At 49.8% G+C, this 25,090-nt stretch overlaps 11 protein-coding genes across 11 annotated transcripts; 6 read left to right on the top strand and 5 right to left on the bottom strand.

Annotated features, from left to right (window-relative positions):
* Nucleotides 1-1,549: 1,549 nt before the first annotated feature.
* Nucleotides 1,550-2,020, bottom strand: ABOM_004063 (ankyrin repeat domain-containing protein; the record flags this gene model as incomplete). The annotated part of the gene is made up of 1 exon (XM_022531193.1): nt 1,550-2,020. One exon carries the CDS (start codon nt 2,018-2,020, stop codon nt 1,550-1,552), a length of 471 nt encoding a protein of 156 aa, XP_022392971.1.
* A 2,582-nt stretch (nt 2,021-4,602) lies between these two features.
* On the top strand, nt 4,603-4,968 carry ABOM_004062 (dynamin GTPase; the record flags this gene model as incomplete). Its single annotated transcript, XM_022531192.1, has 1 exon — nt 4,603-4,968. The coding sequence occupies one exon, from the start codon at nt 4,603-4,605 to the stop codon at nt 4,966-4,968; it is 366 nt and encodes a 121-aa protein (XP_022392972.1).
* Nucleotides 4,969-6,106: 1,138 nt separating this feature from the next.
* ABOM_004061 (RTA1 domain-containing protein) lies at nt 6,107-8,802 on the bottom strand (the record flags this gene model as incomplete). The annotated part of the gene is made up of 4 exons (XM_022531191.1): nt 6,107-6,564; nt 6,624-6,866; nt 6,934-7,202; nt 8,165-8,802. The coding sequence occupies 4 exons, from the start codon at nt 8,800-8,802 to the stop codon at nt 6,107-6,109; spliced, it is 1,608 nt and encodes a 535-aa protein (XP_022392969.1).
* A 2,035-nt stretch (nt 8,803-10,837) lies between these two features.
* ABOM_004060 (RTA1 domain-containing protein) lies at nt 10,838-11,867 on the top strand (the record flags this gene model as incomplete). Its single annotated transcript, XM_022531190.1, has 3 exons — nt 10,838-11,030; nt 11,105-11,353; nt 11,434-11,867. The coding sequence occupies 3 exons, from the start codon at nt 10,838-10,840 to the stop codon at nt 11,865-11,867; spliced, it is 876 nt and encodes a 291-aa protein (XP_022392970.1).
* A 698-nt stretch (nt 11,868-12,565) lies between these two features.
* On the top strand, nt 12,566-13,033 carry ABOM_004059 (uncharacterized protein; the record flags this gene model as incomplete). Its single annotated transcript, XM_022531189.1, has 1 exon — nt 12,566-13,033. One exon carries the CDS (start codon nt 12,566-12,568, stop codon nt 13,031-13,033), a length of 468 nt encoding a protein of 155 aa, XP_022392931.1.
* A 613-nt stretch (nt 13,034-13,646) lies between these two features.
* ABOM_004058 (potassium channel family protein) lies at nt 13,647-15,752 on the top strand (the record flags this gene model as incomplete). The annotated part of the gene is made up of 3 exons (XM_022531188.1): nt 13,647-13,939; nt 13,990-14,128; nt 14,178-15,752. The coding sequence occupies 3 exons, from the start codon at nt 13,647-13,649 to the stop codon at nt 15,750-15,752; spliced, it is 2,007 nt and encodes a 668-aa protein (XP_022392930.1).
* Nucleotides 15,753-16,396: 644 nt separating this feature from the next.
* On the top strand, nt 16,397-17,198 carry ABOM_004057 (glutathione S-transferase family protein; the record flags this gene model as incomplete). Its single annotated transcript, XM_022531187.1, has 2 exons — nt 16,397-16,450; nt 16,581-17,198. The coding sequence occupies 2 exons, from the start codon at nt 16,397-16,399 to the stop codon at nt 17,196-17,198; spliced, it is 672 nt and encodes a 223-aa protein (XP_022392934.1).
* A 198-nt stretch (nt 17,199-17,396) lies between these two features.
* ABOM_004056 (long chain fatty alcohol oxidase) lies at nt 17,397-19,755 on the bottom strand (the record flags this gene model as incomplete). Its single annotated transcript, XM_022531186.1, has 3 exons — nt 17,397-18,169; nt 18,219-19,330; nt 19,385-19,755. The coding sequence occupies 3 exons, from the start codon at nt 19,753-19,755 to the stop codon at nt 17,397-17,399; spliced, it is 2,256 nt and encodes a 751-aa protein (XP_022392933.1).
* Nucleotides 19,756-21,331: 1,576 nt separating this feature from the next.
* On the bottom strand, nt 21,332-21,889 carry ABOM_004055 (uncharacterized protein; the record flags this gene model as incomplete). Its single annotated transcript, XM_022531185.1, has 1 exon — nt 21,332-21,889. One exon carries the CDS (start codon nt 21,887-21,889, stop codon nt 21,332-21,334), a length of 558 nt encoding a protein of 185 aa, XP_022392932.1.
* A 1,020-nt stretch (nt 21,890-22,909) lies between these two features.
* ABOM_004054 (uncharacterized protein) lies at nt 22,910-24,407 on the top strand (the record flags this gene model as incomplete). Its single annotated transcript, XM_022531184.1, has 4 exons — nt 22,910-22,993; nt 23,063-23,231; nt 23,294-23,362; nt 23,422-24,407. The coding sequence occupies 4 exons, from the start codon at nt 22,910-22,912 to the stop codon at nt 24,405-24,407; spliced, it is 1,308 nt and encodes a 435-aa protein (XP_022392998.1).
* A 403-nt stretch (nt 24,408-24,810) lies between these two features.
* On the bottom strand, nt 24,811-25,061 carry ABOM_004053 (uncharacterized protein; the record flags this gene model as incomplete). Its single annotated transcript, XM_022531183.1, has 2 exons — nt 24,811-24,962; nt 25,040-25,061. The coding sequence occupies 2 exons, from the start codon at nt 25,059-25,061 to the stop codon at nt 24,811-24,813; spliced, it is 174 nt and encodes a 57-aa protein (XP_022392968.1).
* Nucleotides 25,062-25,090: the final 29 nt, after the last annotated feature.

The following is a 25,090-nucleotide window of genomic DNA, read 5'->3' as shown; positions in this document are numbered from 1 at the left end:
TGTATTCAATCCGTGGGTTGGGCTTCCTTGCGATTCACGAATTACTATGCGCGACTGGCACGCTAAAGAAGGATATTCTACTACTCGGCTAGGCGCTTTCATTAATCGGTTTTAGATATAAGGTCTCAGTCTTCAGAGAATGATCAAGGCGTGACATCTAACAGAGATGATGTTGCACCTTGCCCTCAAGCAAATCATAAGTGTACAATCTTTTGTTGTTATGCTTCCCTCCCATATAACACTTTTAACTAAATATCACATAATTCTATAGCATCCGTTTGACCAATATGGACTTCATGTCGTTTTTTATGATAAACGCGCAAAGCTCTAATTCCACTAAGGTCTAGACCTCGCAAAGAAGCATGACTATCGTTTCCCATCATATCAACATTATGGAAACAGAGTACTGTACAAGTGGCTGTACCGACGTAAGGAGGCTGGCAGGCTCGAGGGCTAGGTAACTCTGCTCGCTAAGCTGGAAATTGCCGCAAGGGACGCTATTCGACATGACTCTAGAGATGGTCGATTAGAAGAAGTGTCTATTACGCCACTTATGGCTTGTCGTCAATTGCTCGAGCGGGCACTGCAGGAACTGGACTGCAAAGGGAATAATAAAATCAAATGAACCGTTGACAACAATAAGACAGACGCTGAGGGACCTACCATCAATAACAGGCGATGACATCTGTGAAATGCCGAAAACAGCCAAAGCAGTCTATCAAGGGGTTGCAGCAGACGATGTAGTGGTAAACGGACCTGTCGATTCAGAGACCCTGTGAGTAAGCTAGATCCTAATCTAGCTAGGCTGAACTTATCCTGTGCCTAAACACTAATTTTCTCGAAATGGAGATCCATTACGACGGTTTCATTATATTCCTTGGGTTGCAGAGAAAAATCCCAATATTTTGCTCCAGCAATAGTCTCTATTCCGTACATCGTGACTCGTGAAATTAGGTATGACAAATAATGCCACGGTACAAAGATCTAGGACGTCAAAGGGTATTATTGTGATCTAGGCTAAAGGACAGGTAGCATTGGCTAGTCTATCGCCGTCGTTGGAATGCCCCACCATAGCCGTCCACGCTGCCAGGGTGGGGGTTCCCATTGGTTGTGCATTCGGTATCCGTATACCACCCTCGGTCCACACCGTCACCATCATGATCCCACGCCCCCGGACGATGACCAGCAGTCGAGCGGAAAAAGGCGGGTCGGAAATCTTGTCGGGGTGTAGGGCTGGCCTGCGGCTGACAGCGGAGGAAGTCTTCCCTGTGTGGTCGATCTGATATTATTATGGTGCAGTCGTTTGTTCAGAGCGGATCGTTTCGGCCCCGCGAGCATGCTATGTGACTCGATTGTCAAAAAGGGGACATTCTCCGGCGCTATTCGGGGCTGACGTTCCGAGATGAGATGAAGGTGCGCGGTGGATATGAGCGAGATCGGGCATGCGTGTTCTCAAGAAACTGGAATTGAGTGGCAAAGGGAGGGAAAGCTTTTTCAAGCCTTGCACCGTACAGGCCGGCGCGCTCCCTCCATGGGCCGTGCAGCCTCACTAAGCGTGGAGGGGAGTCCATTTGCGGCAGCCACCCCCGAGAATGATCTGTGGCGTAAGGCTGCAATTCTTGTCCGTGCCACATGACGATTCGACATATTTCAGAAAGCAACTCACGACATCGGGGGAATAGTTTCGGTAGGCGTAAAATACGGGCGTTTTCCCGTCGTGGTCTTGAGTGCAGCAATTCGCGCCTCTCTCAAGGAGTGTTTCGGCAATGGTTGCGGATGATAGCTGCGCGGCAAGGTGCAATGCGGTCTGGCCCTGATTGTCCTTCGAGCACCAAGCAATGCCGTAGTCCAGCAGCTGTTTGACAGCGTTCAAGTGGCCGTTGAGGGCAGCCAAGTGGAGAGCCGTCCGGTTAGTGGAGTCTTTGGCGGTGATGACTGTCTTGTTCTTCACATATTCCTGGTCCATGGATGCTACGTCACCGGTAGCGGCAGCGTGGAGAAAGAGCTGATGGCTGTCCATGGCTATGGTCGGGTTCTCGTGCTGGGAAGACGAAACAAGAGTGGTACGCTAATCTCGCACGAGGCAAATCGTCAGTCTTTATATACTGAGGATAGTCAGCAGGGATGTCTTGCTTATTTTCAACGAACATGACTAGACTTTGGCTAACTACCAATGTGGACATCTGGTGCATCTTAGACTACACCGGCGTCGGCCTCAAATTAACCGAGTGGATAAATCGCCCCTGGGTTGTAGCTTAGCCTCCCGACTCCCACGGTTTTCTTCGAATCGCCTCTCGGCAACGCGCGAAATCTCGTTTGTGAATAATAATGGCCGATGGTAACAAAAACCCAACCAATAGCCAGAGAAAGCCGGTTGGATAGGTGGATATTCACCAGGGAGGCAGACGGTAGGCAGCTCGTAGCAGCTTCTGGTCCGCACACGAGTGATTTCCTTTCTCAGCCTAACGCAAACCTCATAAGGAGAGGTTAGCCCCTAGAGCTTAGGCTAGAGCACGTACTAGACGTAGCCAGATGTCGACTGATGCCTAGTGCCGCGGTTTTGTGGTTCCGCGGGAGTTGTGGTGGGACCGTCCAGCATCGTTATAGTTAGTTATATTTTTTTCGGCCGTGATTAGTTAAGACTCTTACGTGCTCGATTGGACGCTGCGGGCTGGAATATCGGGAAACCCGAATCGAGCCCGGAAAAGGCTCCGATGTCATGGCCAGCAGGGGTTGTAAACCACTTAATTTTATGGTTAAATGTGATTTGGTGCCTCTCGTATCGAGCCTTCGATCCACGGCTAGAAAACTCTTGGGTTCCCGCACTAGCGTCTTGTCCTTTTCTTAACTTGCTGCAGGTTAAGAGATTTTCATGTGATTGGAATATCACAATTATTCGCACTTTTCGGCGACAGGCTCGTGGAAAGGTGACCACATTGGATTATTTTCGCTGCAACTCTCCCTGCGATACTCCCTGTTCGGGCCAATCTGGAACGGGTGGGTAGGAAGTGGGTATACCTAAAACCGCCAACGAATCTTGTTCAGGAGCTCCGGGGGAACCCCGGAGTAAGTCAGACCGTTCGTTAATTTCGTTAAGCGAGGTGTGAATCTCTACCAGGCGGCAGAATGTTTTGTAGGAACGGTCATGACTCTTTGGTTCCCCTGTCCTGGACATCGATGACACTGCGAAGTGCTTCAACTTAGTCCTTTCCAGTGGATGCACAGGGCACTGGTAATTATAATGAAAAACTTGATTACTTGTGGGAAAACTAACCCTCTCAAATGAGACCAATAAGGGGCAACCAGCCGGGTTATCCTGCCCTGTAGTCACAATGCCGAAGTATATAGAAGTAGACGCATATTACAAACCTCTTCGTTCTAACGATTAAATCAGCCAATCCGCGTGACTTTGAGTCATTCTTAGCTTCCCCTCTCTGAGGTAGAATGACAAGGCATGATCTCGTACTCGGAAAGTCACTGTTGATTCATTCTGGAGGTTGCAAGCTCAACGTATAGTGGACCCAGATACCTTCAAGCTGAATTAGCCAGTGATGTGCGTTCTCCTTCCCTGGACATATCTCGACCTGGTCCGACAACGGAATACATGATATTCTAGGCTAAATGCACTGCATTTAATGCTGTGCTGCTGCGCAACATCGATAGCTGGTAAGCGATATCTTGGCTCAATAGCATCGTTGACGTCGCTCTTATGTACAGCCCTTTCATCCTCGAATACACTGTTCCGGATGCCCAGACACGATATACGGACAAGGTTATTGTGCCAGAATACAAGATGCTAAATTGTCAATGGGTCAGAGCGAACAACAAGAGTATCATATATATTGGTAGATTACGGACCTATAGGCTATAACTGTGAACCTCAGAGGCTACTCTATCTTTGTGACAGAAAGCAAACACCTCATAATTTATCAAGGTTCCCCTTTCATACAGCGCTATACTTTCCCATTTGCAGAATAGTGAACAATAACATTTGTTATTCACTTGCATGCTTGCATAATCCTAACAGTCTTTCGTGGAGAAATGGTTGTAGCTGATATTGCCAGATACTAGTAGTGGACAGGCAGTACAAGTCTAAATATTGATCAGCCCGTGGCCACCATATGCTGAAGACCTTTCATTCGATGAAAGCTCCTGCCGAAGAATGTGCGATGATATGACCGATCAGCCACTGGAGATATAATAGAGGTGAGAGGTGAATCCATATCATCTATTCCTAGCCTAAACCAGTCAAATAATCCAGGGTTGGCGATCGATTACTTGACTGGGTATGTATTTACTTCTATAGCTATTCACTCTGGCAGACCACATGACTACAAAGGCCATATGGCAGAAGGTCTGCTGTATATGGGATCTCGTTTACCTGTTGAATTGTCTTTATCCATCCAAAGAATTTAGCTCTATGGTCAGCTTGGATTTCCTTTTCTTGCTGTCCACAATCTCATTCTCTGCACTTTACGTCTTCATTGAAACACACTCGTCTTTGCTTTGACTTGACTTGACCGAACTCGAATCAGTTTTCGTACCAGGTATCCTGGTGAAGATGGTCTTGCGTCAGTTCTCAACCAGTTCCATGGAGGCATGATGTACAGAAGAGCATTCGAAGCTGCTACACTCAGTTATACACCCCGTCTCCAGGGTATCAGCGATTATATCTCCCTTCCACGGATCATTGTCTGTGGTGACCAGTCCTCAGGCAAAAGCTCTGTGTTGGCGACAATATCGGGTGTTAAGATCTTGGTCAAAAGCAACTTGTGCACACGCTTCCCCACAGAGCTTTGTCTCCGCAAGAGGCCCCACATTGGAGTGGGAGTATCTATTGTTCCCCATCGCTCTCGTAGTCATGTGGAACAGGACACACTTTCGCGCTTCCTTAAGGAGCTCGATGGTTTCGAAGAACTTCCAAAACGGATTGACGATATACAAGCCGCCATGGATATATTCACTTAGAGCAAAGCCTTCTCGAATGACCTTCTTCGAGTTGAAGTCTCATGGCCGACCGTCCCCATTTCACAATCGTCGATCTTCCCAGACTGATCCACTCCGAACGAAGCCGCAGTCGGCCGCTGATACCACTCTTGCTCAAAACATTGTTCAATTACATAGAAAGGAGCCAAGGAGTATTATTCTGGCCGTCGTGTCCGCCAAAAATGATTTTACAAAGCAGATTGTTCTCCGACTTGCGAAGAATCAGGAAGTAGGCTTCCGCCTCGGATGTGATGTCCTCAAGAATATGGACACGTAGAAGGGGACTTGGAGCCTCTGTGTTCGAGGAGAAAAGGAAGCCGAGTTCTTCGCCAGAGTATTTAGGAAGACTTACTATGGTCCTATATCAGTATAGATATAGTATGGCAACGACTAAGTAACCTGCTTTTGGGCCAAATCGCTGCAGAGCTACCCAGTGTAATCGATGAGATACAACCTACGATGGACCAATGCGTTAAGAGGCTCGAGAAACTTGAAGAACCTCGCGCTACCCTTCAGGATCAGCGATCGGATCTTCTCCATATTAGCCAATGCTTCCAGACTCTCGTGAAATCCGGCCTAGATGGTAGTTATAATAGCCCCTCTTTTGAGAGTGCCCACTTAGAGAATGAGGTATCATAAGCGAATACGTGCAGTCATCCAGAACCTGAAGGAAGATTTCGCTCTGTAACGATATAAGACCCATAGGTTTCCATCCCGTTTTGTAGAGCGCGTCCTTTTACAATATCTACAGCTTCAAGCCTCTATAATTAACAATTAGATATGCGATAAAACGCAGATCTAGCGTCTTAGTGGCTCAAATGGCAATCCTAGAATATTGAAAACCTATACACCTCAGACGGACGACATCAACATGTTATTCAAACATGCTTATGACCCACCGACCCACTCCTCATTAAGCAATCGGTTCACCTACCAATACATACAGAGTGGCATGCACAAAGAACAATTTCAGGACTCGGCTTATACAGCCTTTATCAGGTTCGAGAACCTAACGGGGCCCTTAAAGGCTAACTAGTGAACGACAGAACGGCATATAGATTACAACTCCATCCAAGACCCAGAAAAACAAACAGCCAAGCGATAGCAAACCGCGAATAGACTAAGCCGACTCCAGGCGATGCAATTGCGTCGTGGTATCATCCGACTGGCGTCCCATACTCCTCGGACTCAGGAGCTTGGAGGGGTGATAGAAGCCCATAACAACCATGGTGAAGAACATCAGCATCGAGTCAAAGACGTACATGAACACCTCGTGGCTAATCAGATATCCAGCGTTGCCCTGCGCATACTCGATCAGACGGAAAACCGATCGGACAAGGATGAGCACGCTCGACACGTAAAGCACGCCCATTACAGTTACCCACGTCGTCTCCGTCCACTGGGACGGGCCTTTGATGACCGACCTTTCTGTGGGGTTTTGGTGGATTCGCCAGTGGAAGATTGTCGAAGTGACGATGAAGACGCTGAAAAACGCTAGTTGGACGGCGAGACCGACGATGGTGATTGTCTCGCCTGTGTTCATGGCGCTGATGCTCCCGCTGGCCATGATGCCGCCGCCTGGAGATTGTTTGTTAGCTTGATGCTGCCCAGCAGGACTGGGGAGATCGATGCATTACCTGCTGCTTGCATAATGAATGCGACCACGTCGCCGATCACGAATATCAGCGTTAACCATCTCGTGGGCACGATACTGAGCGCTTCCGCGTCCAGGTATTTGATTAGTCGACCGAGTGTCATATAGATCGAGGCGGCGTAGAGAGGAGGCGCAAGGAGGATCATGATCGTTCCTATGGAATAGATAGGTATGGAGTTGGTATCGTTATGTGCCAGTGTACGGCAGATATAGCCGATAACTTGAACTACGTATATATGTTAGTATTGCCCTCGTTCGCTGCGTTCGTATCAGAACAAGAGGGAAAACCTTACAGACTCCTCCAAATACAAACACAAGGAAATACCAGGACTTTAAACGGATCACTTGGTAGAGGTGATATAAGGTAACTAGGGCGAATAGAACAAGGAACAGGACTGCTGCCCCCAGAGAGGGTGTATAGCGGTATAGTTTGAATTCGAACATTCCTTCGGTGGAGTCCATCTCGGTCGGGGTGTGAAGAGTTGAGCTGTGACGATGGAAGATATCGACTGGTTCTAATAGATATATCCAACTTCTATCCAGGCTGCTTTTTAAGAGAAATCTGGCATAAGAGAGTCAAAGCAGAGACGGACAAAGAGGGGGCTGAGAACATGAGCAAAGAAAGATAGATGACTAGAACATTGAGACGTTATCGCTGTGTCTTAATATACCTTCGGACGTGTTAATTATGTTGATAGATCCTTCGCCATGACTCCACACTTTAACTCATCTAGTTGTTTATCCGGTATTGCATTCGACTTTACAGTTGCATCCAAGCCTGGAATAGGACTAGCCCAAGAAATCCATGGACTTTACTTCGTCGAGACCAAATCGTTGGCCAACGATATCGCATCATTATTTCAGGGATAGGGCTTAGAAGAGTGGACCTGTGGCAAAGAGACTGAAATATCTTTCAACCAGATTAAAAGTGACCCGCCCCGGCATACCTAAAAATGGTGCGCGCGACAACACGACAGTACGAGTATACGAGAATGCGAAAATACGAATCGAGAAGGAGAATCCCTAGTCACCATGAGTGGTCCGATAGCAATTGTGTGTTATTATATCATCTGCTCGACCGGGTCATTCGCTGCCTACAGTCTATAGCGTATATCATCCAGGCATAGTCAGGCCTCCTCATCGATGCCGATATGAAACTGTTCGTGAGCTGTTCGTATCTTCGTACATTCGCATAAGTTTGTGGGTCGTCGAAGCCCTCAGTGCCGGGAATGAACCATAACCTAAAAAGCGAGGAAGACCCACACCTTCGGGGATCACCAACGATACTACGAGGATGCGAGGATACGAACGTACGAAGGTACAGCCATTTGTCATTAATTAGGTTGCCGAAAATCGCCCCAAGAGCACAAGGCGAATGAATTATGCAGCGCTTTCTGTCAGTGGAAGACATATTATCCTCTTGCTGCAAATCCAGTAGTAATTACCAGTTCTGGGATGTGGTATATCGTTTTGACGGAGGATACCCGGTCGTCCATGAACTGTACAGATGCAACATGGCTTCACTGTTCTCGGTTTGCTGCTATTACAGCCATCGGCCACTCCATGAGGGTTAAGAGTTGGTCATTTTGCAAATCACTCACAAGCCGAAAGATCTTTTCGATCTCCTTGTGAGAGCCCCGGTTGAAAAACCACAAATCCTCAAAGAGCACGAAAACCAGATAGAAATGAGCCAATGTCGTATAAGAAAATCCTTCAGCAATCCCAACTTGATCCCGTGGCTGAAGGTGGGCAATGAAGACGTTCGATACCATATGAGGCCAGGACGCGACGGCGGCCTCTTCTAGATCGATCTGAAAATCCCGCGAGGCAGAGCAATCACGCCCACTTTCTGAGAAGTGAAGCACATTAAGGATACTCATATATATCTCCTCTAGCTTATCAATGGTATTTGCATGCTCCTGGCTTGTATTGTCAGCATTTCCAGTCTGTGTATCTGATGAATCCTGTGGTGAGATAGCATTGGCCTCGTTTGCTGCAGGTTTTGAAGACAACGTGGCTGCGTAGGTGCGTAGCGTAGAAAGAGCTTTAACGGCACCCTGCGCAAATATTAACACCATACGTGAACCATTGGATAAACGCGGGATACGGGTTGACGGAAGGGTATGTCTCCAATCGTTGTTAGCGTAATCGTAGAGTAACATTGGTCTCAGTCTGCCGGTTTTGAGAGTAACCCAGTGCTCTTGAACTACACTGGTCAGCCCTCGAACCAAATGAAGCCAGTCAATAAGCGGACTTTCATAATTGTCTCTATTCCTCATCCCCGACTCTGTCCTATTTAGGCCTCGGATTGACAAAGAAGCAAAGGCAAAGGCAACGATTAAGAGTGAGCCACAGAAGACATATTCTGCCGAGGAAGCAGACATATCGGATAGAGCCTCTCGGAACCCTTTGAGCCCCCTTTGGTGATGTTCAATAACGCGATGAAGATCATGAATCGCAGAATTACCAATAGAGGGAGTGGTGGGTTGGTTGTTGTCTTTGTTCGGTGATCCAGATCTTGCCATATCTGATTCATATAGAGTATGTGCTCCAGCGAGTGCGAGGAGTAGATGCATCAAGTACTCCCTTCTTGCAGCCATGTCTGGAATAACTTGCTGCCAGATTAACATTCGTTTCGGATGAAGACTCATCTTTTTCGATGTCTGCAGCATGAACTTGGTCAACAGATTCATGTCAGCCATGTTGATTGCTTGTCCATGCAGTGACAGATCTGGGGACAACCCCGGCAGATGGAATTCCAACGGCTGCAAGGGATGTGGTACAGGAACCACCCGCCTGGACTTTCGCGAACGCTGAGAGCCCTCTGAGTCTACCGAGCTATGGTTGATCCCTCATGTCAGTGAATCGGCCTGAGCAGTAGTGCTGCAAAGAGAAATCTTGATATGCCCTGTCTCAACTGGCTGGGAAGTAATATACATACATGGGTGGCGCGGGAGGTGGAAATGAACATGCTTCACCACGAAAAGAGCATGCGCCACAAACAGGCCTTACCTCGTCACACTGCAACAAGCGGTCAATAGGCAATCTTAGTATTTTACAATGTGATGCTTGGCGGACCTTAACTCTTCGATGCTTGCAGGTGTAGCAGCCATTGCGGGATTTAAGGTGGCGCGCCCTGTGCCTTTTTTCGTGCCGTGCACGTAAGCCGCTCTGTGTGGCAGGAGTAGCTGATGGGGATGGAGTATCAGACATATTTCGGTGGGCAGAAGACCGACCCATGGACATTGAATCTGATCCGATTCGCAGGATCTGGGAGACGGGGGATGAGCTGTAGGAAGTCGGAACTTCTTCGGGGCTTTCTGTCGAATTGTCTCTACGGAAGGCCAAGCAATCCAGAGCTGCACATGCCCTGGTTGGTGTTGGGGACGAGAAGAAGAAGAACATCTTGATCAGCCATACCCCATTAGCTCACTCAGGAGCATGTCGACTCAGCCGGAGACTCCTCCTTTCAAGAAGTCGAGTCAATTAGGATTATTTAACCGTCCTGGGAGATTAGGCAAGGAAGTCTTAGTAGGATATAAACTTATAACAAACCCACGGGACTTGGAGTGGATTTAGTATGCACCGAGCAAAATAAAAGTAAATAAGGAGTGTTATCACTAGGGTACGACTGTCCGTTTTATCAATCAAAGGCCCGCTGACGACCTGTCGGGGGAAGCTTCCTTCAAACACCATACATACAATGCTCTCTCTTCAACCGGGGCTCGCCTATCTACCCGGCTTATACAATCATATGGAGTTAGGTACAATACTATGTTGACGGGCAGAGCTCGGCTCTAGGGCAGGGAACAGCCTGTATGCGATCAAGTGTGATTGCCGAATAGCGGACGGTTTGGAGTGGCAACACGCGAAGGTACGAAGATACGAAGATACGAGAGTACGAGAGTACGAAGTGGATACCATCTTAAAATTCATAAGCCCTATCTATATCTATTTTGAAACTGGGTCCCCGGTGCCCCGGTTTACTATCGATTGAAGTTTTCCATGATGGGATCAATCTTACTCTTTTCTGCTCGCAAACCAGTCCGAGGGCTACCAAGCTGATTTAACGGCCCACTGCATTTAAAGACATCATGTTACATAAAATCTACAACAATCCCGAACAGCAACACGAGAGCACTCCAGCATCGTTTAACATAGTCTCTCCTTGCACCGGAAATCCTCAAAATACCCAGAATGGAGAGCAGCGACGATGCTACAAATACAGCATCAAACGAGGCGTCTATGTTCGCCTTCTATCGATATGACCCCAGTATGGCCGGCGCCGTGATCTTCACTATCCTGTTCACGATAACGACATTATGGCACGCGGTGCAGCTGTTCCGAACTCGAACTTGGTTTTTTATCCCATTCCTGGTGGGCGGTATATGTTAGTAATGACTTGTTTCCACGGACATTATGGGTTCAATCTTTTTCTTGCATGAGTTGTGCTCATTCCGGCAGTTGAAATCATCGGCTACATCGGACGCGCACTGTCGAGTCATGAGAGTCCAAATTGGACTCTTGGGCCTTACTTGATCCAGACTTTGTTCCTCCTTCTCGCGCCTGCTCTTCTAGCTGCCTCCGTTTACATGCTCCTCGGGCGCATCATCTTGATTCTACGAGCAGAGTCCCATGCAATCCTGAGCAAAAAATGGTTGACCAAGATCTTTGTGACGGGAGACGTCCTCTCATTCTTTCTACAAGGCGCCGGTGAGTCAGCCTTACCAGACCTTTCCCACAAGCTCAGCTTACTCTTGTACCACATGGTACAAGTACTAACTCCCATCTAGGGGGCGGCATCCAGAGTAGCGGCAGCCTAGACAACATGAAGCTGGGTGAAAAGATCATTGTGGTGGGACTTTTCGTCCAGATATTCTTCTTCGGCTTTTTTATAGTTACAGCAGGTAGCTTTGACTGGAAGCTGAGGAAATACCCGATCCCACGGTGCCACGATCTGTCGATCCCGTGGAGGAAGCATCTGAACGTCCTGTACGCGACCAGCTTCTTGATTATGGTGCGGTCCGTGTTCCGCTTAGCGGAGTATCTTCAGGGCAACAATGGGTTTCTTTTGCATCACGAGATATTTCTATATATCTTTGATGCTGTATTGATCTTCGTGGCCATGGTTCTTTTTAATATCTTTCATCCTAGTGAGTTGGCGCATCTACTGAGGGAGGCACACGAGTACGAGCTGCAGAGTACATATGATAAATATGGGGTGTAAGGTGCTTGTTGCACGCTTATGTTATTGGTTCGATGGTCAAGACTGTTCTTACTACTGTACTGAATAGAGATGGGATGTCTGCTGTTTTCTACTGCTTAGTAGATGTGTATATGTGGGGTGAGGGTCGAATCTAATCATTCACTTGAGGTATCGAGATCTGTAGCATATTTAGGGTTGTGTCGTTGTATCTCGAGGAAGTAAAATAGCTTGGTACATAACTTAGCTAGCCTAGTCTAAGTACAGATATGGAGGCTTCAAGGTCTTCTGATTACCCTAACGCAACGTCGAATTTGAAACGATAAAAAGAACACATCACCATGAATTGACACCCTTATGACTCAGGAAGCGTTCTTCTGACTACGACACAGATCATGGTGACAGAGGCTATTGAGCTGGCACAATAATATCCTTCTACGCGCTAAACCACGAGTACTTCTCAAGTGTCAACCAGACCTCAAAGTACACTCTACCTGACCCGATCGGGAAGTGCCACTCTCTACAAGACTATACAAGTTAATAAACACCACCATCTCCCCTTCCTATGTTATCTGAGCCACCCTACGCGCCTTCAATTATGGGTTACACCCCATGCCGACTACTCCCAATCTGGTTAGCCAAAATCCACCGGCCATGTCATTTAATACAATGCCCCTCCTACTTTCTCCCCAAATCAGCCGTACTTCTGATGGCACTCCAACATGCCAAACAGCCCACTCTCCTTCGACACAAATGGCCTCTACATCCTGGTCTCTGACCTCGGCTCTGACATTCAATTCCACTGGGCCTTCTACCTTGTCCAAAGTCAAGGCCAAGGCATCATGTTTCATGTGATCAACAGTGTCGAGACGGGCAATCAGTGGCAATATCAAACCAAGCCTATTACCGGCATTCCAAATTCACTCAACCTACTCGTCGCTTTGAAGATCGCGGTGATGGACCCTGTGTTGCATATTGCCCTGGCAGAGCGACTTGCTGCTGTTCCTGATACCCCGCCGATCACTTGTCGCCTGTGGTTGAAGCGAGCACTGCACGAACTGGATGAGGAAGGGTACATTCAACTCACGGGGAGCGTTGATGATATTGAACAGGAGGGTTTTATTGAAGCGGCGGAGAATCAGCCGCGGAGGATACGTACTGGGCTTTGTAGTCGCTATTGTATGGTTTAGCTCTTTGGTGTTGAGCTAGGTATGTGGGTTTCAATTTGGCAATACCCTTCTGGGGTTTGTGGGTATCTGAAATGGGCAAGAATGGAACTGGACTTGTGCAACGTAGATTGAACTACTGCTGATATGGAAGAGGGGTTTGAAGCAAACGGTCCTGTAGGATTTGGTGTACTACAGAGTTGCTTGGTGTCATACGAAAAAGGCTTCTGTGTCACCATGGCCTTTGACGTGCGCTGTGAAACGAAGGATTGCTAAGCCACGGCTCTATGGTTCACCTCCTTAGCTGTAGGCAGTCGCTCCAAAGGTAGATTACCATATCAGTTGCTGTCATGTATGAGGGTATTGAGGCATGAGGGCTACTACATTCCCTATGCCTGATTGATGCCTGGGGCATTCACGTGGTGTCCAATTAACTTTCATCCCCACAACGTTTATGTTCCGGGACTTCATGTAAATTAACATTGACAGGCAGGACTTTTCATGCACTATGAATCACAGTATTCAATGTCAATCTTCCGTATATTACCATTGCTGTATCACAAACATGAGACCCTATACGTGCTGCGGGCAATAATCAGCTAAGAGAGACCCTGCAGCCATGGAATCAGATTTCACCATGAAGGAAAGGTCTGGCGATAGAAATGGTCCGAAAGCACCAAAGGCTCTAGCAAAAACCTCCACATGGGAGAAGCTTCAAGGTCAATTCAATCCGAGGCCTCCGGACGATGACGAGCCGCAGGATTGGTGGTTCGCCTCGACCGCCATCCCCTTGATGGCGGCCACCACCAGTCCATTTGCAAACGTGATGTCGGTGGTCGCGCTGGCCATGTCCTGGAGAAGTGAAATACATCCTGAAGAACAGGATCCGGAGGGAAACCCGGTACAGGTATTACTGGCTGATCCCAGATGGTAAGCACCCGGTATATAGGTAGCGATGGGGCCTACACTAACTGTGTCAGGTGCATTGGCTTGAACGCCACCTCTCTTGCATTTGGGGTGCTAGGGAATCTATTCCTTCTGTTCAACTTTACACGGACCATCCGATATATCATCGCGCTGCCTGCTTCTATTATTTCTTGGTCCTTAGCGACCGCCATTGTAAGTGACAAGGGCCAAAATCTCCCCCGAGCACTGCTAACACACACAGTTGATCGGAATCACCAGCTCAGTGCATATCTATGCGAGCCCGATACCTCCAAACCAGACCTACTCGCAGGCATACTGGTATGCCGTCATTGCGGCGATTCACTATTTCATTCTCACCACGATCCTCATGATTAACATGCTTGGATACTTCCTGGGACATTATCCTCAACATTTTGCCTTAACAGATGGCCAGCGAACCCTGATTCTCCAGACCACTGCTTTTGGGATCTGGTTAATAGTAGGCGCCGCTGTCTTCCAGAAGGTCATCGGGATATCCATCGCCGAAGCGCTGTATTTCTGCGATATTACCATTCTAACACTTGGCTTTGGCGACGTCACCCCCAAGACCCCCGTCGGGAGGGGTCTTGTCTTCCCTTACGCCGTGATTGGGATAATCATCCTGGGTCTGGTAGTGGGAAGCATCAACAAGATCATCCGAGACCTGCAAGACACGAACGTGGTGCAGAAGCACACCGAACGGCGCCGAGAAGCGACAATCGAACACTCTCTGGTGGAAGAAGACCTCCAACAGAGACTGAGACTGACGCCCAACACATCAAAGATCGCGTATCGGCCCAAACACACACGCAAAACACCCATCATCAGTAAAGTGACGGCGCTCTACCGCGATGCGATCGGCCGACCAAAGGACATCGTCATGAAAGAGGAAAAGGACCGGTTCGACGCCATGCGCGCCATCCAATACGAAAGCGTCGTCTTCCGTCGATGGTACCGGCTCATCCTCAGTCTCATTGCATTTGGCATCCTGTGGACCTGCGGCGCGGTTGTGTTCTGGGCCTTGGAGGAGCAGTTCACGTACTTCCAGGCTCTGTATTTTGCTTTCTGTTCCCTGTTGACTATCGGGTACGGGGACATCACACCCACCACCAACGCCGCAAAGCCGTTCTTCGTCGTGTGGTCGCTCATCGCCATTCCGACGATGACCTCGCTCATCTCCGAGATGAGCAATACCGTCGTCGCGGTGTTCAAGCACGCCACCAGCCAAGTCGCAGACTACACCGTCCTCCCCCGTACGGGGAAGTACAAGTCCTTCATTACCAGGTTCCCCCGTATCCTGGCCTACCTCGAGAAACGCGAGCAGAACCAAAGAGTCACCCGGGGGTTTCAAATCGGCCCTGGTGACGTAGAGGGGACGCAGAACGGCGAGTCCTCACGGAACCAGCAACCGATCGGGAAAGAAGGGGATAAAGAACCGTCGGATTTCGAGCTAGCCCAGCGTCTCGCGTTCGCTATCCGTCGCACGACCCGGGATGCCGTCAATGGACATCCGAAGCGCTACAGCTACGAGGAATGGGTGGAGTTTACCCGCATGATTCGATTCACGGATCCAAGTCCGGGGGAGACGGTTTTGTATGAGGATGAGTATGGGATTCTGAATTGGGACTGGATGGGCGAGAATAGTCCCATGTTAGCTTCGCAGACGGAGCCTGAGTGGGTGCTTGATCGGCTTTGCGAGAGCATGATCCGGTTTATCTCCACGCAGGCGCAAAAGAGACGGTCGAGTGGGGATGGCGATGAGGATGAGCCGACGTTGAGAAAGGAAAAGGACATTTAATGCTATGTATTGAAATCAATTGGGAGACGGACGTAGTACACATGACAGCGAAATAGATACCCGTTGTGTAGACACAGTCCCATACAATTCAACCATCAAAGCCACACTAAACAGCCACCATCCTCTAGCCCCAATCCAAGAAACCAATCGACACCCCGTAAGCCGCTTGCACCATCGGCATCCAACCTGACGACAGCGCTGAAAGCACAGCTTAACACACTTAAGCAACAAACCCTAACCGAAACTCTAAGTCACTCTAAGTCTACCATACCATACCACGAAGTATATCTCCAGCAGAGCCACCAGAAACCACGAAATCACAGAAAAACAATCCCTTCCTTCCTTCAGGATACGAAGAATTAAATAAAATGTAATAATGTCTCGGCCAAACCCCACCGCGGCTTATCCCGCTCGGCCTGGATTTGTCATCTGGGAGCGAATCTTAGCAATTCAATTCGATTCGGCTCGGACGAACTTCTCGGAAACAGTCTCCGCGGTGTCAATATAAATACAGCTATATTTACTGACACTTACACTTACCTCCACGTAAACAAACTTGTCTAGATCGACAATTCCACTTCATCATTCATTGTTAAACCAGACCAGACCGACCAGGTTAATCCACAACAACTTCAACAGCCAAGATGACTTCTTTCGGAACGATTTATTCTTATCCTAATAACCCCCGGGTTAAGAAGGTATTATACCCCTCCGACATATACCCCTCACCACCATACAATCCAACCCACCACCACCAACCAAAAGAAAACAGCCCCCACAAACAAAACCCTACAAGACCAACCAAACCAAACTAACAACCCACACCAGATCCAAGCCACTGGCAACCTCAGCGGCCTCGAGATCACCTCCGCCCCGGACTTCCAAATGGGCGTGACAAACCGCAGCGCCGACTTCCTCGCCAAATTCCCCATGGGCAAAGCGCCCGCGTTCGAAGCCGCCGACGGCACCCTGATCTTCGAGTCCGACGCCATCGCGCAATACGTCGCCGAGAGCGGCCCCGCCAAGGACCAGCTGCTGGGCGTGTCGGCGGCGGAGCGCGCGCACATCCGGCAGTGGATTTGCTTCGCGGAGGGCGATGGCATGGGCGCCGTGGTGCCGTTTGCGCTGTGGCAGATGAAGATAGCGCAGTATACTGCGGAGGAGTTGGAGGGCCATTTGGCCAAGCTGGAGAGGGCGGTGGGTGCGGTTGAGGCGTATTTGAAGGCCGGCAATAGGAAGTGGTTGGCGACGGAGGAGAAGTTGAGCTTGGCGGATATTAGTCTCGCGGCGCCGCTGAGTTGGGCGTTTGGGATGGTTTTGGATGCGGAGTTGAGGGCCAAGTATCCGGCTGTGGTGGCGTGGTATGAGAGGACGATTGAGAGTGAGGGCGTGAAGCAGGCGTTTGGGGAGAAGAAGCTTATTGAGAAGAGGCCTGCTTTCCAGTGAGATTGGACTGGATGCGCGGTCGGAATGATGAGCAATGAATATGAAAATCGCAAACATAATATGATATGAATATAAGTGGAACACTGCTTTCGTTCACACGGTATGGAGATATCGTTAACAATACACTAAGAATGGCGCTTCATTACTTTCATGTCAAGGCGAAGCGATGCCCCTCAACCTGTACACTTCCAACGCCAATCAAAGGCGCGCCATGACCTCTCCCTCCTTGCTCTCCTTGCTCAACGACCTGGCAAGGTTCTGACTGGCCCAATCGGCGATCGCCATGTTGGTTACCATGGGATTGACGCCACTGGCGCTGGGGAATACAGATGCGTCGACCACGTACAATCCGCGCGTACCCCAGACCTGACAATCAGGGTCCACCACGCTGGTCCGCGGGGAGCTGCCCATGCGACAGGTGCCCATCTGGTGCGCCGCGGCAAACGTGGTCTTCTCGGGGTCGAGGGTCTTGCTCCGGGCTTCCTCGATCCATGCTTGAAGGGCAGCACTGTTCGTGCCCTCCGGCGACGCAGGGTCCGATGCATCCTCGGGCCGGATAAACGGCGGGATTTCACGGCTCGAGGTATGAAACTCCTTGGCCCCGGAGATGTATGCCATCTTCGCCGTGGCTATCAGTGCCTCGAGAATATGCTTGCGATCGAAGGCGGAAACCGTATAGTCTACCCGGGGTCGTCCATCGACAGGGTCCGGATACACGCGGCCGCTGTCGCGATCCTTCGTAAGGGTAATGAAGCCGGTCATGTGAGAGAGCTTGGCCACAAACTGCTTCCAATCCAGCCCGTCCCGCCAGGGGAAGGCCGGAAGGAAGGCCGGAGGCAGCATTGTGACACATTCGATCTTGACTCCGTGTCCTTGTTTGTCCAGGTTCTCGAATTCATTGACAACGGCTGTCAGGGCAGCCCCTTCCCACGGACGAGTCTGCTCGTCAAACACGGCTCCCGAGATAACGACTAGACATATAATGAGTATGCTACCTACGACGCGACAGGGGAAGCTTACCTGGATGGAGGTGAAGGTTTCGGCCAATCTGTGGGTTCTTGAGACCGCTGCGTAGCAGCAGGAGGGGGCTTTGCAGTGTGCCGCAAGAGACAACAACCCGCTTGGCTGTGATGATGAGCTTGCGCTTCACGGCACTCGCTCCAGACACGCCGAGGTATGCGTCCCGTGAGGTCCATGTACCCTCTACGCCCGAGGCCACCCGGCCGCCCTTGGTCTCGGTGAACAGGACTTTTTCTGCACGGAAGCCTTCCACAAAGGTGGCTCCCGCATGGGCAGCATCTACCAAGAATGATTCCGTGGGACCCTTCTTGCTCGCCGAATGGCACCCCATCGTGCAATGGCCACAATAATGCTCGGTGCCGCCGGTGTTTTGCGGTACGGGGTTCGCTGCATAGCCGAGTTTGTGCGCTCCTTCCAAAAGAACACGGTTCTGCTTGTTGTGCGTCGTATGATCAGCGCTGACTCCCATCCGATCACACACGCGATCCAGGGAGTTCTGAAATTCTAGCGACGTGAAAAATGGCAAACCGCCCTTCGCCCATTCCTCACGGACATAGTTCTGAGTCTGAAGAGCCGCAGACCAGTTGATGGTGCCGCCACCACCCCAGGTTGCCCCGGCGAAGATCCCCATTGAGCCATCATCGGTTGAGACCGCACCCCCGCCTTCAAACATACTCACCGACCCCTCGCTAAAATTCATTGGGAACTGCTTGGTTGAGTATTGATAGGCCTTTTCGACCACTATAACCTTATAGCCTGCTTCAGCGAGGTTCTTGGCAGTTACGCTACCTCCACAGCCGCTTCCGACGATGACGACGTCGGTCTCGATTGTCTCCGGTCCATCTCCCGACGGGAATTGCAAGAACTCGTATTCGAACCCATCGGCGGGACTTCCATGCACCGGGACACGGGGGAATCCAATGGTCGGGCAAAGCGTAGGGCTATAAGTAAGCCATGTCCTCTTGCAGATGGCTGAAAGTGCTCGGTAGATGACGCGCAGAGGCTTCAGCCTCGATGTTTCCCAGCCGCAAAATATTCTCTCCCGGACATGGAACGGCTGATCCTGTATAGGGGTGGTGGATCCCGTCAAAATCAATGAGCCAGCTCTCGTGCTATAGTAGTGTCAATTACATCATCCCTCGCAACTGGGATCCAAGAACACATACTTTAGGGTATTCAATATGAAGCCAAGACCATTCCTGCCTTCCTCATGGACATACTCCGAGATCAGGCGCTGTAGCCCCGGTCGGAAACGAGGATTCGACGAGGCATTTTCTTCCAGGTACTGTGTTGCCACAGCGGTTGCATCAGGCCCGGAGATGCTGTCAGTTAATGATGAGAGGCCGGCATCGAACTGGGCCTGCGGAATCACTTTGGTAGTAAACGATTTAGGAGCGTTAGGGCCACGAATCGATGGAATGACCGTATCCGCTATGGACATCAGAGTGGCCCACTGAAGTTCGGAGAAGACTTCCTTGGTAGGCACCGGAGGAATAGGAACCTCCAGAGGAGTGTAAGCCACGACTTGTTCGGCCATTGGGGACGTTGACCGACAAGATAGAAATGTTACAATGTAGGAATGTTGGAAAAGAAGGGCTATATGATGCCGGTGGTAAAATCAGGGAGAGAACAAGGGGTTAAAACAAACAGACCGGAGGAGAAGGTAACAAAATCATAGAACAAAGACCGCGTCAATGCGCCTTCCGTGCCATGACATCCACCCAGAAGAGTAGTGCTTGCGAAGACACTGGTGGGGCAGATTTTAGTCTCGGGTCCAGGGCCCAATTTTGAAGACACCCAATTGCTCTCCCGGATCTGAGCCTCTACCCCAGACCACGACCAGTGCCTGCCAATGTATCCCCAGCATCCCACGGAGGATTAAGGGAGGAACCGAGGCTATTGCAGGCAGCCCGTCGGGGCCATGTGGGTCAGGCCTTCGCCGTGGTTGGACGAGGATTCAATCAGCTTCTCGTTGCGGTGATCAATGCAGGAGCTAAACGTGGATGGTATGAGCGAGTGCGGGGGAGAAAAGAGCCGAAACTTTTGCTGTCGTTCCATGTGAAATCGTGGATAGGACGAACCAGACTTCCAGTGATGGACGGTTCGATCACTAGGCCAAAGGATGATCTTCCCTCGATCATCCGACTACATCCGTCGCCAATGAAAACGCTTCAAGGTGGCCTGATTGTCAGCACCATTAGCGCTCGTCTGTGAACACCCATGAGGAAGAATTCGTAGATGTGCAGTGTCAGGAGAAGTTCCATCCTCTCCCCATTGGGTATCTCTTGCGCCTCAGGCAGATACCTCTGCCTATTCTGGATTAGTGCCATCGGACCCCATGTGCAGGGCTCCTCTTGCATCTCGCCATGTATACTAACTCGCAAGGACTACCTAATTACCTAGTACTCGCCGATCTCGTCATCGCGTTAACCCACCCTGAGCTGGACATGTCGAAATATCGGTGAAAACCCCAAAGCACTCAGTTATTGCATGCCCGGGAGCAGTGATGCAGTTCTGTGTGAACGATACTGTGGCAGCAGCGACAAAGGGAGATTGGAGCTAACATGGTTCAGGCCGTATTACAGTCAATTGAGTTAACAAGGACGACTTGTTGTGTTTCTCGCAACTCCCATAGCTATCAATCAATTCTGTGGTTGATTTGTACGTAGCAGGAAGGCTAGTTGCGCAAAAGCACTCCTCCGTGTTTCAGCTTCTTGTGTGTCTGAACTTGCAGCACGGGAGCAAGTGGCTTGAGAATTCACTATACCAACAGACCATTCGCTAGGGGCTCAAGTGATCCTTCATACACGAGTGTTTCAGAGGACACTGCACGCCAAGTGCTATATTGTCTAGACATCTGGCGAACTTTTAAAATCCAACAGACCGTTTTGTCTTGGTAGAAATGACGACGCCGGATTTGTTGGCATTCAGATGGAATTAAAAATATTTCATGACGTCTCCAATTTCCCCGACAGTCTCATGTACATACATCGCTGAAGCTAGACCTCCAGTGCAGCACCTACCAATACCAGAGGATTCCCACCATATCGTCAACTACCTTTCTAGGTCAACCACAGTATCCCAAAACTCCTCAACAGCTAACCTTCCGAATACTAGCGACTAACAAGAGACTTCTGCATATGGCGCATCTGCATATGGTTCAAGCTGCCCGCCCCTTGGATCCCACAGCGCAAATTCTGTGCTGCCTTGAGAACCAGAGTCGTACTGATAATCTGAATGGTTCTGCGAATTATGTGCAACTTGCACAGCTCATTTGCACTGGACACATCAAACGTCAGTTCTTCGAGACCATGCTGCCTTGGGATATTCCGGCACGCATTTCTCCAGTTCTCCATGAGGGCTCGCAGATCGACGCTCTTTGAATCCTCGGTCGCGGCTTCCATGAAAGTCAACTTGTCATCTGTGAAGTGCTGTAGGAGGTCAAGTCGTAGCATTTTCATGCCCTGGCATATGGCCACGCTGGCGGGATCGGGGTCTTCGAGGAGCTTGTGCAGGTCCAGGGGGTTCTGGAAGACAAATCGGTAGGCTGAAGGTTTTTGGAGGATTGTGTCAATGGGAACAGGTGTACGTTCACTCTTAGTGCGGTAGAGACGCATGAAGCTGGTTGTGCCATTGTTAGCAACAGTTGCTAGAACATCTATTATGCGCATTTCTGTGGTGGTTTTCCTCTATGAGATGAAGAGGGAAAGGAACAGGACAATGTTGAGGTACTCGGCTTGTAGACAGTACGAGGTTTTGTAGTGTTATGAGTGAAGAAGGTCTTCTTGATAGTTTGAGGTTGAGGCTTGAAGAGGGTAGATACATTGCTTCTATATGAGGCCTATGTCAGGGCTTTTATATGCATAGTTACGTGCCTCTGTTCCGCCTCCACGTGGTGCCAGTGTAACGTGTGGATTTCTAATACTGTGAATGACAGCACTGAACTTAACTACAATGCTAATAATACCAACGGCTGTCTTTCTTGGGGTTACAAAGAAGAGGCATTCCAAACAGAGGAATTCCGGGCTTTGCCGCTTAACTCCAGACCTGTATTTATGAGAAGCTGTTATCTACACTCTTTTGATGTTCAAGATCACAGTTATAGCATTTCCTCCAAACGCTCCAATTTGATTGACGAGCTATCACTGGTTAGTACGTCAATACATCGACTGTAAAACTACTTGATATCGAGTAATGACCCTCCCAAGCCCTTCTCTATTCCTTAGTAGCATAGAGCTGTTGAACTATTACTAGAAACTAGGTACCCAACGGAAATCAAGGAGTGCCTATGCTTTATATATAGATTTATTCCTGAAAGAAAAGCCACAAGTTAAACCAGCCAAGCTGTTATGTTGGGGGTAGCCGTCTGGTCCTTCCACTCATAACTCCTTATTTATCGTGCCAAGTTCTTCAAGCTCTAGTTCTATTCTGAACAGATGGCCACCAGTGTTCGAATGTATACAAATGCATTGATTGATAGTGCACGTGCACAGACCAAGCGGCCGATAAGCTCCATATGTCAACCGACACCGCCTTCCCTTGTTTCTATTCTCATCAACCGCTGCGTATCAGCGCAAAGCCACAGCTACGGTATGACACCCTTTCCCATCCTAATGCGGATCTCTTGCCAGGATTGTTGAGTGAAAATATACCATGCTAATGCCGCATGGTAATTGCCCCCAAAGACAGCCATGAGCGACCGATCCACGTCCACACCGCAGCGCGGTCCATCCCCGTCGAAGCCACGACCGAAATGCACACTGCCCCCCGAGAAAGTCTTCTCAATTCAGATAGGAACTGAACTCTTCCGTGTCTCGGGAGCTTCGATAGCCTCTGATGGTTAGTGGCTCTCCGGTCGTAGTGACTATTCCCCGCTAAAGTCTTGGAGCTCGTCCTATTTCTCTCAGTTCTTCGAGGAGCAGATGCGCCAGACACCCGACGGCTCGAAGACCAGGACACTGTACATTGATCGCGATCCGAACACATTCAAAGCGATCGCAAGGCATCTACAGGGTAGGCGCGATACACTGGAAATGAATTGTGGCCGGTGTTGACGTTCTCGTCCGATGCGACAGGCTATCATATTCGGCCCAAAAATGGCACGGAGTTTGTACAGTTCTTCGCTGATGCGCAGTTCTATAGTTGTATGTCTATCGCATTTACCTAGCATATTGAATCCACGACTAACGCGAATTGCTACTAGTGCCCCGCCTTATCTCCCAACTCTTCGAATCCGAGATCTTCATTCAAATCGGCGACAAGGATTTCCAAATCCCGCGCGACATCTTCTCTAATCCCGGCGACTCCCCGAACTTCTTCTCTCTAGGCTTCGGTGCCTTCTTTGCCTCCCCGACGGAGATCTTCCCCGGACTTGATCGTCACGGCCTTTTACGTCCTCCGGCCATTGTCCCGCCAAGTGTGCCCAATCGATCGGGAGAGGTTTTCGCGCAGCTCCTTCACCTCCTGCGCGGATACCCATTGGAGATAAAGAATGAAACGCACCGTGCCGAACTACTGCGCGATTGTCGCTACTTTCACCTGCGCGGGTTAGAGCAAAAGTTGATTCCACATCATGTCAGTTTCAATCCGATCCGACAACGATCGGAGATCGTCGTCCGCCTGGAGGATGTGCGCCGCTCAGGAGTTAGCGTTGCCCACCACGCCTCGGCCCCGTCCAGCGGCTGGGCCACGTACTCGCGTCCGTTCATCGACGAGGAGACATACGACTTGATTCTCGAGATCGGTGACGAAACCACTATTGTCGACCTTGACACCAAGCATATTGAATTCCTAAACTCGACTAAGGCGCGCTTCTCCAGCTTGCTGCAGATCGTTACGGGAAAGGTCAACCTCCCAGGCCTGCCGGAAGGTCAGTCCACTTCGCCTAGTGTTAAGGTTTCTGTCGAGCGAGACACGGACTTGACCGTCGACGGACAAGTGCGGCACCTAGAAGCCTTCGGACAAGGATCCGAACAGGCAGATCCGTCGCAACCTGCGGCTAAGCGCCGACGAATGGAAGAGCCACCCAAAGAGGGCGGACGGCATATCGTCCGGAATGGCCACTGGCGTCTAGGTTTCCGCCCTAATGCCGCCGGCGACCGACTCGAGTTCATCCTGGCAGCGGTGAAGCTGGATGCATATACAGAGCAACGGAGTCGGAATCATACACGGGCGTTTCTGGGGTCTTAGCACTGATATACTTTGAACCAACACACGCATTGTCTTCTATTCCTCACGCAGCCACACTGTTATACATCTGCTATACTACATCTGATGAAGAGTAAGAGCCACTGCATTATCAAACCCACACCATCCACCTACCCCTCAAGGGGTAACCATCGATCAACACCCCTACAATACAGCCAATATGACACCCTACTATACCTCACTCTTGACAGCTACAACGACCTCTACTACAAGAGCACACTCAGACAATACCAGGACAAACTACAAAATAAAAATAAGAATCACATTCCCACACCAATACAAACGAGGAACCAACCGTCAACAAACACAACAGCATAATCATCAAGATTACTACCCCTCAAAACCCACCCCCCGCACCCATCCCCAGAACAGAACACATAAAACCCTAACCACTATGTTCCGCCAACCCCTTCAGAATCAACAATCCCTCCTCCGCATCCTCGTCATTCCCCGGCTTCAGTCCATAGTTGAGGAGGAAGTTCGTCCAGCCGCCGTAGGACTTGACGATGGATCGCTCGGGCGGCGTGAGAGGTGGTTCTGCGGGGGGGTTTCTTTTTGTTAGATGGTTGACTTTGTAGGTTAGGTTTTTTTGGGTGATGGGGGGATGGACGTACGCAAGCTGTCGGTTGAGGGCATCTTGGTGGTTTGGTTTGGTTTGGTTTGGT

This window comes from Aspergillus bombycis, assembly GCF_001792695.1.
Source record: "Aspergillus bombycis strain NRRL26010 chromosome Unknown contig00010, whole genome shotgun sequence".
Lineage (NCBI taxonomy): Eukaryota > Fungi > Ascomycota > Eurotiomycetes > Eurotiales > Aspergillaceae > Aspergillus > Aspergillus bombycis.
Note: the sequence above shows the minus strand (reverse complement) of the source record. Positions and strands in the feature narration are given on the sequence as shown.